We start from the raw sequence: 15,300 nt of genomic DNA, 5'->3' as shown, positions 1-15,300 counted from the left end.
GATACCGGGTTAGACTGGCGCCGACCGTTGGCTTATACAGGCTAGCTACGGGCTGACCGTTGGTATGCGGGCCGAGCCGTGTTGCTCGCCGTGCTGAGGTGCTAGCCTACGCCCAGCACGAGCCACCGGGCTGAGCCAGCCCGAGTTCAAAGTGTCACGGGCCGGGGCAAAAAAAACAGCTCCGTGCCGGACTGCGGGCTGCACGGCCAATTATAGCAATGCATTTCTGCTCCGCACGCCCTGCCAACAATAGCGGCTAGGGGCGCCCGTGCACAAGGAAACAAGTTGGATCGCGCGCCAGCCCGGGGCGACGGATCGATCGATCCAGCAGCTAAGGGTGTGTTTGGTTGGTTGTATCATTTGATTCATGTATGAAATGATTCAAAATAATAATCATCCTTTTGTTTGGTTGGGTGAATTGGACCAACTCATCCAGGATGAGACCATCCCACTTAATATATTATTCTACTAATTAGAGTGAACCATATGGTACAAGCAAATTGGTTGAACCACCCCATCCAGGATCATCCATGCATGCATCATGTGATGCATGCAACCAAACACACCCTAAAACGGGCGGGACGCCTCCTTTCCCGCGGAAAAAGGGAGCTCCCACCGCTCGCCACCACTAATCTTTCATCGTTCTCCACCCTACCCCCGCGGCCAGGCACCAACGCCGCGGCTGTTCTCCCGCGCTCCCTCCGGCCCTGCTTCTCGCTCGTAGGTGCCGCCGGAGCTTGCTTTTGGGGAGGTAATTCATGAGCTAGCTTTATTTCCACCATCGATCACGCATGTCCGCATTGGTTCTGGATCCTCGATCTGCTTGTTGCCGATTTCTCTCGATCTGGGGATCATATCCATCAACGAATCCGTTTCCGATCTTCGATTTCTTTTCGTTAGCAAATCAAATAATTTGTGCTGTTCCTCTCTCTGATAAGAGAATGTGATCATCTGTCCTGTGATGCTGGGGCACAAAATGGCGAATGAATCCAGGTCATGCGGCATGATCTGCTGACCGCCCCCAAATCAACCCCGCGCATCGTCGTCATCCAGTCCGGCGAGGAGGAGGAGGAGGAGGAGGAGGAGAGGAGCCAGAGATGTCTTGCTGCGGAGGCGCCGAGGAGGACAGCTACGGCCCGCCGGCCAACCAGGCGGCTCCGCCACCCAATGCCAACGCCCCCGGTACGGTACAAGTCATCGTGTTCGCGTAACGCACGCACGTGTTGTCGATCGATGAGCTCGATCGCGTCACTGATCTGACACCTCCGCCGCCTCCTTCTTGATCCATGGATGGATGCAGGCAACAGAGGCGGGCCGAGGGGGCCGGGCGCGCCCAGGCCTGGGGGCCCCGCCAAGCCCGTCAGCATCGACGTGCCCGCCATACCCTTCGACGAGCTCAAGAAGATCACCAACAACTTCAGCGACCGTGCCCTCATCGGCGAGGGCTCCTACGGCCGCGTCTACAACGCCACGCTCAGCGACGGCCGCGCCGCCGTCATCAAGAAGCTCGACACCAGCGCATCGCAGGACTCCGACTCCGACTTCGCCGCGCAGGTGGGTACCTCGATCACCGTGCATCATCTTCTTTCCTTCCGACGACAACGCAAGAGTCCTTATCGTTCATCCTCCTCCCTAACGCTGCCTGTGTTCTTGCTTGCCTCGATCGTCTTTACGCCGTAGATAGCGATGGTCTCCAAGCTCAAGAACGAGTACTTCCTCGAGCTCATGGGGTACTGCTTGGAGGATGGCAACCGCATGCTGGCCTATCAGTTTGCCACCATGGGTTCTTTGCATAACATACTACACGGTGTGTACGTCGTCTCCTCTGATTTCACTAGCTCTGATCTGCTGAGACGGCATATTGATTCCAGGATTGTTGCGCAGGGAAGAAAGGAGTTCAGGGTGCCGAGCCCGGTCCGGTCCTGAACTGGTTGCAGCGAGTGAAGATAGCTTACGGAGCGGCGAGAGGGCTAGAGTACCTCCACGAGAAAGTCCAGCCGTCGATTGTGCATCGAGATATTCGGTCCAGCAACGTTCTTATATTCGACGACTTCAGCTCCAAGATTGCTGATTTCAACCTGACCAACCAGGGGACCGACACCGCTGCCCGGTTGCACTCGACCCGTGTGCTAGGAACGTTTGGATACCATGCCCCAGAGTAAGACGATGCAGAATAACATTGGCTAACAATTTGTCGCCCTGCTTTTGTAGCATTAGCCTCACTCAAATTGGTGTTTGAATCATTTTCTCAGATATGCTATGACGGGCCAAATCAACCAAAAGAGTGATGTATACAGTTTTGGTGTGATTCTCCTAGAGCTACTGACAGGAAGGAAACCGGTCGATCACACCATGCCGAAAGGGCAGCAAAGTCTTGTTACTTGGGTAATATCTTTTGTTCATCCCCTTCTTGAAACTCATATGCAGAATGCCAATCTCCTGATGACTCTGAATGTCTTAACAATCGCGCGAGTAGGCCACTCCAAGGTTGAGTGAAGATAAAGTGAAGCAGTGTGTTGATCCCAAGCTCAACAACGACTACCCTCCAAAGGCTGTCGCAAAGGTACACAAGAAAAACTTCTCACGCATGGATCATCTGTTTTCAGGAATGCATTGCCAGATATGCTACAGGGACTCACTGATGTTTTTTCATTTTTTAGCTGGCAGCTGTTGCAGCGTTGTGCGTTCAGTATGAATCCGACTTCCGACCGAACATGACCATCGTCGTGAAGGCAATCCAGCCTCTTCTAAATGCTCCCAAACCAGCCGCTCCAGCAGCGCCACAATCCTGATCAATCGGATGAGAGTATTAGTCTTGCACATTGCTGATTCCTGAACTTGGTTCCCCTCTGTTTCTGATTGCAAATGTATGTTTTAAGGAACCACGCATCCTTGCTCCATCAGTCCAGCGCCTATGCTTCTGTAAAAAGCCACTTATCTGCCAGTACTGCAGGATACATATAGGGGAATTTTGTAAAATGTTAATCTGGTACGCTGAATTAGCGTGTTTTTTTTGTATGTCTCGTGAGTGTGACATAACATGTGCATTTTTTTTGCAAGTCAATGCTGTTTCCAGCTAGAAAATTGGCAAGACTTCCACATCCTTCTTATCACATAGAAAAGAAGAGCCCGCTAAGTACCAACTGGTGTGTTGAATAATATGTGCAATTGTCCTGTTACACGCTTACACCTTGGTATGTTCAACTGCCCTTTCCTGGCTTCCTTCTAAAACACTTGACAAGCATTGCCCAGCACATCTTTTGATATGACACCATCTGAGTTCGATCACGGAGAGGAGGGCAATCTTGCAATATTTCCAGATGAAATACAGCCAGAGACACAAGAATGAAACTAAATCAGAGCAGGAGCCCATTGGCTGGTTTTCATAATATAGTTGCTTGGATCTATGACGAAGTAGAAACTCGTCAGAAAGAGCAAACTCTGTTAACTTCAAAACTAGCTTATGTAAATTCAAAACTAGCTTTGCGACTGGAAAAACTACTACATATAGTGAACATGCAGTCTCAAAACTTAGAAGCTCATCAGCTGTTTGCATATTGCCCTAGTGCGTTGCAGATGCGACCAGATTACAGCTGCTGACCGATGCGTAAGGCTCATGTTCACACTACAAAAAAAAGCATGCGACCAGATTACAGCTGCTGAGGGTCAATGTTTGAGCACTTTCTGATTTCAATCCAAGAAAATTGCCTCCCAGTAGCATTTCAACACTGTAATAGAATAAGAGGAAGGTAAAACCAGGTCAGCAAAATGGCGAAAAGGATAAAAACACACGAGTTTTTCCTTGAAGAAAAAAATGTCAGTAAATTTTGAAAAGTAATACATGCTGTAATGAAGGTTATTCCTACATAACGTAAGAGGATTGACTACTGAGTCAGTGATTTGTTACTTGATTCCTTAGTCCTTATTGATTACCCAGAAACTATAGAGATGTCTTGAAATTGGATCATAATGGCAGAGGTGAACATACTGTGCCCTTCCCTCAATAGTAACAATAAATAAATAAATAAAGGTTCAGGTTAATTCCTAGCAACTGTCATAATGCATAATAGATATCATGGGCTGTTTTGCTCTATGCCAGTTAAGGTACAATGATACACAGACACAGTGTCATCATATTTCAGTGGAAGAGAAGCTGATTCTGACAGTTTAATATGCCTTCCAGCCCAAGCAGGAAGAGCATCCACTGAAAAGTGAGGTTTTGAATCACACTTCTGGCTATTGGCTAATTTTCATAGTTCCAGAAATCCCATGGGAAATGGGAAATCTGGATGACTCATCTTTATTCAAATCTTATATAACAAATGCATTCAGATTTGGATCTCTGGTTCCAAGCAGTAGCTAAGTTGTAAAATTTCTTTTACTCAATTTGCATTTAAACCTGAGTCAACCAACTTTATAGAATTGCAAAGGTACCTACTATGCCAAACATGATGACATGCACAAGAAATAAAAGAAGCTATGCCAGCAATTTTCTAGTCATTTTAAAAACGGAGTAGGCTCTATGCTGAAAATTTGTACTCATCCATCCCAAATTATAAGTCATTCCAAGAATCTTGGAGAGTCAAAGTATCTCAAGTTTGACCAAATTTATATGATAATAAAATAACATTTATGATGTCATCTAAGTATCATTAGATTCTTCATCAATTATATTTTCATAGTATACCTATTTGATGTCATAAATCTTTATAATTTTCTCTATAATTTTGATCAAACTTGAGATGCTTTGACTCTCCAAGATTCTTGGAATGACTTATAATTTGGGATGGAGGGAGTAAAAAGGAACTCACATGCTAATAAGAAAGTGGAATCATTTAAGATATCACAATTGCGCTGTCAAGAAATTCCCCTGCCAAAAGATGCACAAACACATAATCTCATGTTTATGTACACCAGCCAACTGATCATCACTAAGTTTGTGTAGGTCCATCTAGCATCTTAACGGCTCCTTTCTTCATAAATTTCTTATTTACAACTCCTCTAGAGCACAATTCACCAAGCAATTCTCTTGCCTCCTTTGCCAAGCCTTCATAAGCCAATCCTTCAATCAATATGGTGTAAGTCGATTCATTTGGCATGCAGCCATTCGATATCATGTAAGAAAACAGGTTAATAGCATTGTATGTTTCACGCCTTTTGCAGAGCCCAAGAAGAATAGCATTATACAGCACTGCATTGGGCCTTATGCCCATATCTTGCACTTTGCAAAATGTTGTGATCGCCTCCTCAATTCTATCTTCCCTACAGAGACCAGAAGCTATTGTTGAATATGTAATGATGTCTGGTTGGAGCCCTTTGCCGATCATCTCATTCAATAATTCTAGTGCTTCCTTTGTTTTGCCAGCCTTAGTAAGGCCATCAATGACAGTGTTGTAACTAATCAAAACAGGGCTACAGCCTTTGTCCTTGAGTTGATGAAGCAAATCAATAGCAACATCTACTTCACCATTGCGGCATAGAGCAGTAAGCAGAGTGTTGTACGACACGATATCCGGGTAACAGCCCCTGGACACCATCAGATCCACGAACGCCATTGCTTTATCCATCTTCTTTTGCTTGCAGAACACATGAAGAAGTGGGTTATAACTCAATGAATTAGGCGTGCATCCATACTTGGGGATCTGCTCAAGAACTTCCATTGCGGGCTCAACCAATCCTCTACGGCACAAGAAACTGATGAGCATATTAAATGTTACCACGTTCGGAGGGCAGCCCTTCTGGGCCATCTCAGCCATGAGCTCCTCGGCGTCTTCCCACCGTTCCGCAGTGAATAAGCCCTTCAGCACAATGTTGTAGCTAACTGTGTTCGGCTCGCACCCATACGACGGTAAGTTCTTCAAGAATTCCATTGCGTCGTCAACCCTGCCTTCCTGGCAGATACCATTGACGACAACATTGTAGGTGACAAGGTCCGGGGCGCACCCCTTGGCGCGCATATCGTCGAGGATCTTCATGGCCTGCTTGTACCCGCTCCTCTTGCAGGTGGCCTCGAGCAGGATGGTGTAGGTGACGACGTCGGGCACGCAGCCGCGGCGGAGCATATCGTCGAGCACCCCGAGCGCGTTGCTGGTCCGGCCGCGGCCGCAGAGGCCACGGATGAGCGTGTTGTAGGTGTATGCGTCGGGCTCCACGGGCATGTCCGCCACGAGCCTTCTCGCGGCGTCGAGCTGCCCGGCCCCGCAGTAGCCCGCCACCATGGCGTTGTAGGCCATGACGTCGGGAACGCACGCGCTCAGCACGCGGCGCGCGTCGGCGGTGCGGCCCGAGGCGCAGAGCTTCTTGATGAGCGCGGCGCAGGGCCCCGCCGCGGCGCGCGAGGGCGGGTCGTGCCCCGCGAGGGAGTCGACCAGGCGGAGCGCATCGTCGAGGTTTCCGCGGCGGACGAGCGTGCGGAGGCGGTCGGTGGCGGAGGTAGCGGAGGCGGCGCGGTGCGGGGTGGCCGCGGCGGCGGCGGGGGATGCGGCGACGCGGGGGACGAGGTGGAGGTGAGGGGTCCTGGGGACTGGGGACTTGGGCGGCGCGGGGAGGGAAGGGTAGGAGTGGGAGGAGGGGAAGGTGAGGAGGGCGGCGGACATTGGGGACGGCGGTGCGGCGGGCGTAGGCGCGGCGGCCATCGGTGTCGGGCGACGCGGAAGCGGAGCCAGCGACGATAAGGTCGGTGCAGAGCGAGTCCAAGAGACTGGTGGGTAAGGGTAATGCGTGTTATGGGCCTTATTAGACAGCGTTAGTGGGCCTTAGTTCTAGTGCGACTAAGGCGATGGGCTTGAAACTGTGTCATTGTCTCACTAGGACATATTGAAAGTTGAAACTGACCAGACGATGGGCTTGAAACTGTGTCATTTGTTTTCGTCACAATGTGGTGGGCCTGTACCTGCTCCGAAAAAGTTTTTCTTACACAAATAGAACAAAAATCATTATGTACGTTCTTAAATTTTTTTCGTCTTTCAAAGCAGCTATTTAGCACCCTTCCAGTAAAAAAAATAGGTTTGTTTTGAAAAGTAGTCCGAAAATTTTAAGACATTTGCATACATTTTAGAGCAGCAATTAACGATCGAAGTAGTGCATCGATATACAAAAAGTACAAAGCCATATTCTTTAATTTATACCCAGAGGGAGTACGTGACAGTACGGCGTAGAGCTATCATCTCCATCGTGTTTGTGAGGACAGTGTCCAAAGACCAAAGCTCCAAATCGGCCAGTGTTAACGGCTTTCAGGTTCCGCTCTACCATAAACTTGTCCGTTGGGCGGTGGAAGCAGGACAGGGGAGGGGCTCCGTCAGCAGGAGGGCAGATCGCCATCATGACAGGGAGGTCGAACCCGCCAGCGCAGCGGCAGCCATTCGTTCCCCCGGACCAGCACCAGCAAGGAGACAGCGCAGGCCTTCCCCACACGGCGCGTCGGGCGCGATGGCGACCGGCGCCGCGCGGCACCACAAGCTGGAACCCAGAACCGTGTTGCGCTCATAACTCCATTGCCCGTGTCCACATCCGTTTCCAGCTCCAAGAACAGGCGGCCTCCACCTCCAGCTCCAGCTCCAGCGCAGCCGATGCCTCCCCCATGGCGCCGCGAGGCAGCGAGTCCCCGAGAGCTCGGGCCCTGACCGTCACCGCAGCCGCCCTGCTCGTCCCGCTGCTTCTCTCCTCGCTTCCCCTGACCGGCGCTGCTGCCGGCTCGCCGTCCCCGGCACCCGCGCCGGCGCCGCCGCTCAGCCACCCGCCCCAGCCGAGGCCGCAGCATGCCGTGCCCGGCAGTAGCAAGCCCCGCGGCGCCACGCCACAGCCGGGGCCGCGACACCGCGCTCCGCCTCCGCCGCGCCGTCCTCCGCCGGTGAGGTCGGCGTGGTGGCGACGGCTCAACTTCGGCATGAGGTTCGGGATCGCGCTCGCCGGCGTGGCCGTCGCAATGCAGGTCGCGCTCGGCGCGTTCCTGTGCGTGCGCGCGCGGCAGCTGCGCCGAGCGGCGGCCCCGGGCAAGGCCGAGGATCGGGTGGAGCAGGAGGAGGCGGCGGCGGCGGCTGCGTCGTCGTCGACGCCTGCGTAGTAGCCGACCGGCGCGCGCCGCCGCCGGTCCACCGGTGGTATCCGGCCGAGACCGAGAGGAGCGACCAAGCGGGCGTGCGCTGCACGTTCTCGTGGTGATTCCTGCGGCCTCCATGGAGTGGAGGATGAATGGTTCGTGCGCGGTCGCCTGCACGGTTGTTGGGTGAGCTGACGGGGGAGCATCACCTGCTGGGTTCTTTGCCTCTCCACCCATGGCACCGTACAGTGTCCGGCTGCTTCTGTATAGTTCGCCGTCCTTGCGCGGGGCGCGGTCTGTGAGGCATACTGCTTAAAGATGTACAGTACTGAATTGTTTTTGTCCCCCAAGCCTCCTAGCTTCCAGTCGCCTGAAACTGAGGAAGCTTCCAGTCATCCGCCGTTTCTTTTTTTTTGACGCTTCTACGCGGAGGTGGCTCTTGCCGATATAGATGTCCATTCGGGCTGCCCGGCCCGGTCCGACACGGGCTCGGCATGGCCCGTTCGTTTTCGTGCCGGGCCTAGCCCGTCACGGTAACCCCGTCGTGCCGTGCCGGGTCAGCCCACGGGCCGTGGCAACGGCCCATGCACGGGCCCGTGAGGCCTTTTTCGTGCCGGGCCGGTCTGAAGAGCCCGGCCATTTTTACGGGTCGGGCCAGCCCACAGCCCGTCAAGAGGAAAAAAACTTCACCTTATAAGGGTGAAACACTGATTCACAATCTAAAATTTTCAAGTTCATCAAACATTCAAAAATCAAAATAGAAGGTTAATCAAGGGTTGGCATAATCACACATGACACATTCATCACATGGACACAATCACATAGTGACACAGAAAGTCAGAAATCATAATAAAGGAATTATTAGAGCTGTTAACGCTTGATCTATGTGATCAAGTGTTGGCTGCCTCATTAAAAATATTCCTATGTAAAAACTCACCCTTGTGAGAAAACCCTAGGAAGGGAAAAAGAGTACAGCCAGCTCAAGACTAGTTCAATTCAACATTACAGTCTACAGACATTGAGAGTTTGAGACACACACACAGACATAACATCTTTGAATAACTGGCCAAGCCAACACCAACAGGCATTCACGCAACACCGCAACAGTCCAAGTCCAACAGGCAACAGGCTTCAGCTTCATCCTCCAGCCCTCCAACAGTTCAGCTTGCTCCTGGGGTAGGCCTAGAGGTGCACAACAGGCCAACAACATTAGTGTTTGCAATTGAAAGTGTTTAACAAATGAACAAAAGATGAGTTAGTAATGGACTTACTGACTAGCTTGGCCTTCATCCATGTCTGGGTAGGGGCTTTTGTAAGTTTCCTCCAGTTCATTGACCTCCTTCTCAACATCATGTTGGGCCCTTGCATCTCCCAACTCCCAATCCTTGAGGCAGGTTAGCATCTCCACCGTCTCCGGCAACAACCGTCGGCGCCGCTCCTCAATCACCCTGCCAGTTAGACTAAAACAAGATTCCGAAGAAACAGTGGAAACTCGAACAGACATAACATCTTTAGCAAGTATGGAAAAAATAGGATAGGATAGCTTGTGCTCATGCCACCAACTAAGTATGTTGAAGTCATCGTCATAGCAAGTAATAGTATCACTGTCCAAGTAGGATGATAGCTCTGAAGTAGGAGATATAGGAGGTGTAGATGAAAGAACAGGAGAACCACATGAACCAGGACCACCAAAGATCTTACCCCATGCTGTTCTTTTCTTACCAGTAGCAGCTGAAGGTTGAGCGGGCCTTTGCGATCGAACTGCACCAAACTTGTTTTCATACTTGTTAAACAACTTATGTAATTGAGTTCTTACCTCAATGAAATAAGAAGAGTAATCAACACCAACTGTCTGAGAAAGAAGTTGGAGAACATTATGAAAACCTCTCACCTTGGCTCTAGGATCCAAAATGAATGCAAAGGAATACAACAAAGGTATGTTCTGCCAATACTTGAGAAACTTAAGCTTCATGAGAACAACAATATTTCTGAGCAATGGATCAGAATCTTGGCCATTCAAATAGCCAGCAATCTCAATAATATGATGCAACATCAAAGGACTTGTTGGATAATAAACACCAGATAAAGCAACAGTGGAATCATAAAACATTTCAAGGAATAGCAAAATTTTCTCAGCAATTACCCAATGATTTTCAGTCAGAAGTGGCTGGCCATTGTGCACATAATGAGCAGAAATAAAGACAGAAAAGACAGTCTTATAAGGTAGTAGATGTTTGAGCATGAGATATGTAGAATTCCATCTCACATCCATATCTAAACCAAACTTACGAGGGCGTACCCCCTTGACAATGCAGAAGTTATGGAAAGCTGCAATGCGTTGATTAGAAGAGTTCAAAAAAGAGATTGCAGTCCTAAAAGCCTCAAGATAAGCCTTGATCCTCTTCAAACCAGACTTGACTATGAGATTGATAATATGACATGCACAACATTGATGCAAAAGACCAATAAGTGTTTTATTAGAATTAGAATCAGAATCAAGAGGTTCAGGATCTGGACCTAGATAACCAACAAATTTAGGAATAAGTGTGGACATGGCAGAAGTATTAGCAGAAGCATTGTCAAGTGTGATAGAGAAAATTTTATCCAGTAAACCAAACTCAGAAATAACTTGTTCAATATGCTCAGCAATGTTAACACTAGAATGGGAGCAATCAATCAACCTAAGAGCAATGACTCTCTTCTCTAATTCCCAATCAGCAGAAACAAAATGTGCAACAACACTAAGGTAGTCCTCCTTGGCATTCCCTGACCAAATATCAAAAGTAAAACAAACAGAAGAAACATGAGACTTCAAAGTATCAAGAAGAGAAAGACGACGCTCGGCAAAGAACTTGGCAAGATCTCTAGAAGTGGTCTGTCTAGAAACTTTAGCAAAACGAGGGTTATGAGCACGCTGGATGTACTCCACAAATGCCTCTATCTCACCAAAGCCTAGGGGTAGATCAAGTCTAGCAATCAACCGGCACAATTCTTTGCGAGCAAGATCGGGCTTGTATTCCCAATTAATAATTGAGCCATCAGAATGGAATTGCAGTTGCGACTGAATAAGAGAAGAATGGTTTTGTTTAGCCAAGCACATCTTCTGGTGCCGGAGCAAATGGCCAGTACCAGCACAAGACCGGTTAGTAAGAATGTGAGAACAATGACGGCACTTGGCAGCGTACCTTACCTTCTTCCCGTTGGCGCCTTCCTGGAACAACTCCTCAAAGTCATTCCAGGCAGCAGATCGCCGCTTCCCCTTGTGGACACTGGTGCCCGTTGATGTAGTTGGGGTAGAAGATGGGGTAGAAGGTGGAACAGTACCTCCGGCACTGACAGCATCCACATTGACGGGAGCAGCAGAGCTACCAACGAGTGGCACGGCTCCGGCAGCCACGTCATCCTCATCGTCGCCTGGTAGAACAGAACAAGAAGAGGATCAGGAAGACAGGAACAACAAGATGATCAGGAGAACAAGAACAAGAAGAGGATCAGAAAGAAGTTACCTGGCAGGCCACAGGCCCTTAGGTCGTCGTTGATGGTGTAGTTCTCGTCCATCATGATAACCTCCTGGGGCAGGCAGAAGCTGGGGGCCGGGGTGTCCCTCAGGTGTCAGGCCTCAACCGCTCCGTCACTCAACGGTGCGCGGCACCCAACGGGGCAACGGATACCTGCAAGAAAAATAGGAGAACAAAATCAGGAACAACTAGAGGATCAGCAGAACAATAAGGGGATCAGGAGGACAACAAGACGACAGTTACCTGCGACGCCGGAGCCCGGAGCAGGAGAAGAAGATAGTTACCTGCAAGAAGAGGATCAGGAAAACAAGAACACGATCAGGAGGATCTACATCAGGAGAACAAGAAAAGGATCAGGAGGATCTACATACCTGCGACGCCTCAGCGGCTTAGCCCGGGCTGGAGAGGACGATGGGAACAAGATCAGGAGAACAAGAAGAGGATCAGGAGGATCTAGATCTAAGGATCAGGAGGATCTAGATATAGATCTAGATCCAGGGTGGCGGGACGGGAGGAGTCAAGGAGCGGGGAGTGGAGGAGTCGAGACGAGGAGGTGGTGCGCCGGTGCCAGTGGCAAGCTGGCAAGGCAGAAGGCACCAGGGAGGCAGGGAGCCAGGGAGACGGTCAGGCCTCAGGCGGAGGTGCGGATGCGGACGCGGACGCAGACGCGGACGTGGAGAAGGTGAGCCGGGAGCGGAGGAGTCGAGGCGAGGAGGCGGCGCGCCGGTCGCCGTTGGCCGTCGCCGGGATAGGAGGAACTGAGGAGGCGAGGAGCTTGGAGCGCAGCGGAGGAGACGAGGAGGCGAGGAGGCGACGGGCGGAGGGGAGAATGGGGTAGGGTTTGCGAAGGGAGGGGGCGTGGCCGGCCGCGGGGGGCTTATATATGCCCCTCCTCCCGACCGTTGGTGGGCTGCTCCGGCTGCTGGGCCGGCCTGTTGTTTGTTTGACGGGCCGGTGTAACACCCGCCATTTTTAGTCATCAAGTGACTTTGAAAAATTGAAAGCAATTCGAGAAGAAAAGAAAAAGGAATTGACCGAAAATCAAATTCGGGTCAAATTTGGCCGAAATTTGAATTTTGGATTTGAAATTCAGAAAAATTCGGCAAAAATATAGAGTGGAAGTGTAAAGATGATTAGAACTTAAGGGTCAAAAATTTGGAATAATATTTGATCCTAAACACTCAAAGGAAATCAGAGAAGGAAATGAAAAGCAACGTTTACTATTCACCGTCCGGAAACAAGAAATCAGAAAAACAGCTCAGGGTCCATTTTGGAAATTGAATTCTGACAAATTTCTCAAATAAGTAAATCAGGACAACTATCCCATGTTGAAGTATGAACCTTGGACTCCAAAATTTGGGTGTTGTGGATCAGGAATAACAGAGGGAACCATTTCAAATGGAGGCCTAAAGTTGGCACTTTGTCACAATAAGCGACCTTGCTGGAAATTGGTTAAGTCTGAAATTGGTATTGAGTACCTGCCTTTAGAACCAATTTCTGGGGAAATTTCCGTAAAAGTGAGCAGATGTTTTTGGACATTAGTGTAATATGGACTATGGAGAAGGTAAATGAATAGTTGTTGTCCAGAGAAAGTGGAAGGTTTGAATTCAAATTGGAGCCAAAAGTCAGCAATTGAGCAAATTTCGAGCTCCTCGCTGAAATAACTCTAAGTCTGAAAAACATGATGAGTATCTATTTTTGAAACCGAATTCTGCCCAATTTGTCAAGTAAGTGAGCAAAGGCAACTAGACAGCGGTGAAGTATGATCTTTGGACATGTGTAATAAGGTGTTGTTGCTCAGAGATAGCAAAAGAATCAAATGTAAATCAAAGCTCAAAGTCAGCACTCTAGCTATTTCGGCCAACTCTTGAGCTGCGTAAAATTCTAAGTCTGAAACAGTGTTAACTAGCAATGTTTGGAGCAATTTTCAGGAAAATCCAGTGCAAAGGCTATATGGTTTCTGGTGCAAAATGGAATCCTTATTAGTTGTAGAACACAAATAGGGAGTGGTTGGCCTATATGGAATACAATTGGACTACTGAAATTTGTGCCAAAGAAGGGGAAACGACCACATTGGGAGACTGTCGAAACTGAATCATATTCAGTTGACAGTAAAGTGACAGGAGCTTGGAGCTCCAAAATGTTGACCTTGGAGTGCTCATCTCGGGTAGAGGCCCATCTATCAATTGAAGTGCTCGGATCAATCTACAAGATTGCTTAAGGGATGTTCGAGAGATTGGGTTCGGATTTGCCGACTTTGAGGTCTGAACCTATCGGTTGGGAAGGGATAAGAAATGAAGAAAAGATCAGAACAGGGGAGAGCCGTGCCGCCGCCGGCATCTCAAATCGCCGGCCAACACCCTGCCGCCGTTGCCCTTCGCGTCACCGCCAGCCAGTAGCTCCATTAGCCCCACCACGACGCCCAAGCCTAACCGTTGCTCCTCTCCCTGCCGGCAAGCTTCAAATCGCCGCCGTTACTGTCCGCCGGCCGCCGTCATCCAATCCCCAAGGTGAGCTCCTGAATCGGCTTTTCCTTCTCGATTGGCGGGCCTAGGGGTGTCTTGCGAAGGTGTGGGGGCTGTTGGGGAAGTCGGGGGAACAGCTTGTGCCGCCTCCGTGCGCCGCCATGGCCGGCCGATGGCCAAGCCGCGGCCGCCCGTGGAGGGGCCGACTCGGGCCACCTCCCGGCGAGCTGGCAGTGGGCGCGGGTGCGCCTGACCTGGGGCGCCACCACCCCATCCCTCTCGGCCGCCGGCAAGCCGCCAGGCGGCGAGCCCCCGTCGGTCCCGTGCACCCCTGTTTTGGCACAGGGAAGAAGAACCGAGCGCCAGGAAGATGAAACGAGAAAGGGGGAGGAAGACAGGCCAGCCGTGCGACATGGGCCGAGGGAAGGTGCCGGCCCAGCTAAGCCGCGCGGCATAGAGAAGAAGGGGAAGGCCGGTGGGCCGTTTATTGGCTTAAGAAAGAAGTGGGCCATGAGGCCCAGGTTGGAGTGGGAGAGGAAAAGAAGATCAGCCACCGTCTTGGGCCGGGGGAAAGCGTGAGCCCAGCTAGCCGAAGAACAGAGAGGGCCGGCGGGTGATTGAAAAGGAGGGAGTTGGGCCGTCAGCCTGTAAGAAAGAGCAGGCCGGTCGAGCGGAAAAGAAAAGAATCGGTGGGCCGTTTTTCATTCGGAAGGAACCGAGCCGTGCGGCCCAAGAGGAAATAGAAGAAAGAAAAGAGTGGGCCAGCAAATGGGTGAGAAGGAGAAAGTTAGGCCGTGGGCCCCACTTGTCAGGGAAGAAAGGAAGAAGAAGAATAGGGGACCGGATGGGCCCTAGGAGGAAGTGATAGTGGGTAAAAGAAGGTTAGGTGAGGAAAGTTTGGGCCGGGGGTTTTTTGTTAAACCTTAGGTTTTATTTTATTAGATAAATAGATTAAAGGCTGTTTTCACCATTTAAATTCCAGGAAATTCTAGAAGTGCCCAAAATTAGTGAAACCAATTTTATTAGGATTGTTTTATTTTCCTTTATGCATTAAAATTCTTAAACCCTAGAAAAAATAATAAAAATTTAGGTATTTATTTAATGCCTTTTTATCTAAGGTATTTAAATAAATGCTTAAACTTTATTAAATGTATAAAAATTTGAAAAATGCTTTCTTATCCACAAATCATTAGTGATTCATAAGAATTAGGTTTTTGAGATTAGAAAATTATTATAATGCTTTTAAAAATAAATAAAAAGGTCTAAGGTAGGTTTAGTA

General features: G+C 49.8%; 4 protein-coding genes across 4 annotated transcripts; 2 read left to right on the top strand and 2 right to left on the bottom strand.

Annotated features, from left to right (window-relative positions):
• The first annotated feature begins 701 nt into the window (after positions 1-701).
• LOC101780316 (probable protein kinase At2g41970) lies at positions 702-3,059 on the top strand. Its single transcript, XM_022829502.1, has 7 exons — positions 702-1,182; positions 1,301-1,554; positions 1,681-1,807; positions 1,885-2,158; positions 2,253-2,385; positions 2,477-2,563; positions 2,661-3,059. Exons 1-7 carry the CDS (start codon positions 1,098-1,100, stop codon positions 2,790-2,792), a joined length of 1,092 nt encoding a protein of 363 aa, XP_022685237.1. The 5' UTR covers positions 702-1,097; the 3' UTR covers positions 2,793-3,059.
• A 74-nt stretch (positions 3,060-3,133) lies between these two features.
• Positions 3,134-6,684, bottom strand: LOC101780717 (pentatricopeptide repeat-containing protein At1g09900). Its single transcript, XM_004952670.3, has 2 exons — positions 4,812-6,684; positions 3,134-3,728 (listed from the first exon to the last, which is right to left on the bottom strand). Exon 1 carries the CDS (start codon positions 6,633-6,635, stop codon positions 4,932-4,934), a length of 1,704 nt encoding a protein of 567 aa, XP_004952727.1. The 5' UTR covers positions 6,636-6,684; the 3' UTR covers positions 3,134-3,728; positions 4,812-4,931.
• A 412-nt stretch (positions 6,685-7,096) lies between these two features.
• On the top strand, positions 7,097-8,433 carry LOC101781120 (formin-like protein 16). The gene has a single exon (XM_004952671.4). The coding sequence runs from the start codon at positions 7,322-7,324 to the stop codon at positions 8,060-8,062; it is 741 nt and encodes a 246-aa protein (XP_004952728.1). The 5' UTR covers positions 7,097-7,321; the 3' UTR covers positions 8,063-8,433.
• Positions 8,434-8,897: 464 nt separating this feature from the next.
• Positions 8,898-10,503, bottom strand: LOC111256099 (zinc finger BED domain-containing protein RICESLEEPER 1-like). The gene is made up of 2 exons (XM_022823676.1): positions 9,310-10,503; positions 8,898-9,220 (listed from the first exon to the last, which is right to left on the bottom strand). The coding sequence occupies exons 1-2, from the start codon at positions 10,308-10,310 to the stop codon at positions 9,199-9,201; spliced, it is 1,023 nt and encodes a 340-aa protein (XP_022679411.1). The 5' UTR covers positions 10,311-10,503; the 3' UTR covers positions 8,898-9,198.
• Between the last annotated feature and the right edge of the window lie 4,797 nt (positions 10,504-15,300).

The sequence above is a fragment of the Setaria italica genome, chromosome I (assembly GCF_000263155.2).
Source record: "Setaria italica strain Yugu1 chromosome I, Setaria_italica_v2.0, whole genome shotgun sequence".
NCBI classification, from domain to species: domain Eukaryota; kingdom Viridiplantae; phylum Streptophyta; class Magnoliopsida; order Poales; family Poaceae; genus Setaria; species Setaria italica.
Note: the sequence above shows the minus strand (reverse complement) of the source record. Positions and strands in the feature narration are given on the sequence as shown.

Bases quoted from the DNA above. Each gene is read 5' to 3' on its own strand.
- LOC101780717 (XM_004952670.3), bottom strand. From the start codon at position 6,635: ATGGCCGCCGCGCCTACGCCCGCCGCACCGCCGTCCCCAATGTCCGCC.
- LOC111256099 (XM_022823676.1), bottom strand. From the start codon at position 10,310: ATGGATGTGAGATGGAATTCTACATATCTCATGCTCAAACATCTACTA. The intron at 9,221-9,309 runs GTAAGTCCATTA...GTGCACCTCTAG, and splicing joins GATGAAGGCCAAGCTAGTCA to GCCTACCCCAGGAGCAAGCT.
- LOC101781120 (XM_004952671.4), top strand. From the start codon at position 7,322: ATGACAGGGAGGTCGAACCCGCCAGCGCAGCGGCAGCCATTCGTTCCC.
- LOC101780316 (XM_022829502.1), top strand. From the start codon at position 1,098: ATGTCTTGCTGCGGAGGCGCCGAGGAGGACAGCTACGGCCCGCCGGCC. The intron at 1,183-1,300 runs GTACGGTACAAG...GGATGGATGCAG, and splicing joins ACCCAATGCCAACGCCCCCG to GCAACAGAGGCGGGCCGAGG. The intron at 1,808-1,884 runs GTGTGTACGTCG...ATTGTTGCGCAG, and splicing joins TTTGCATAACATACTACACG to GGAAGAAAGGAGTTCAGGGT.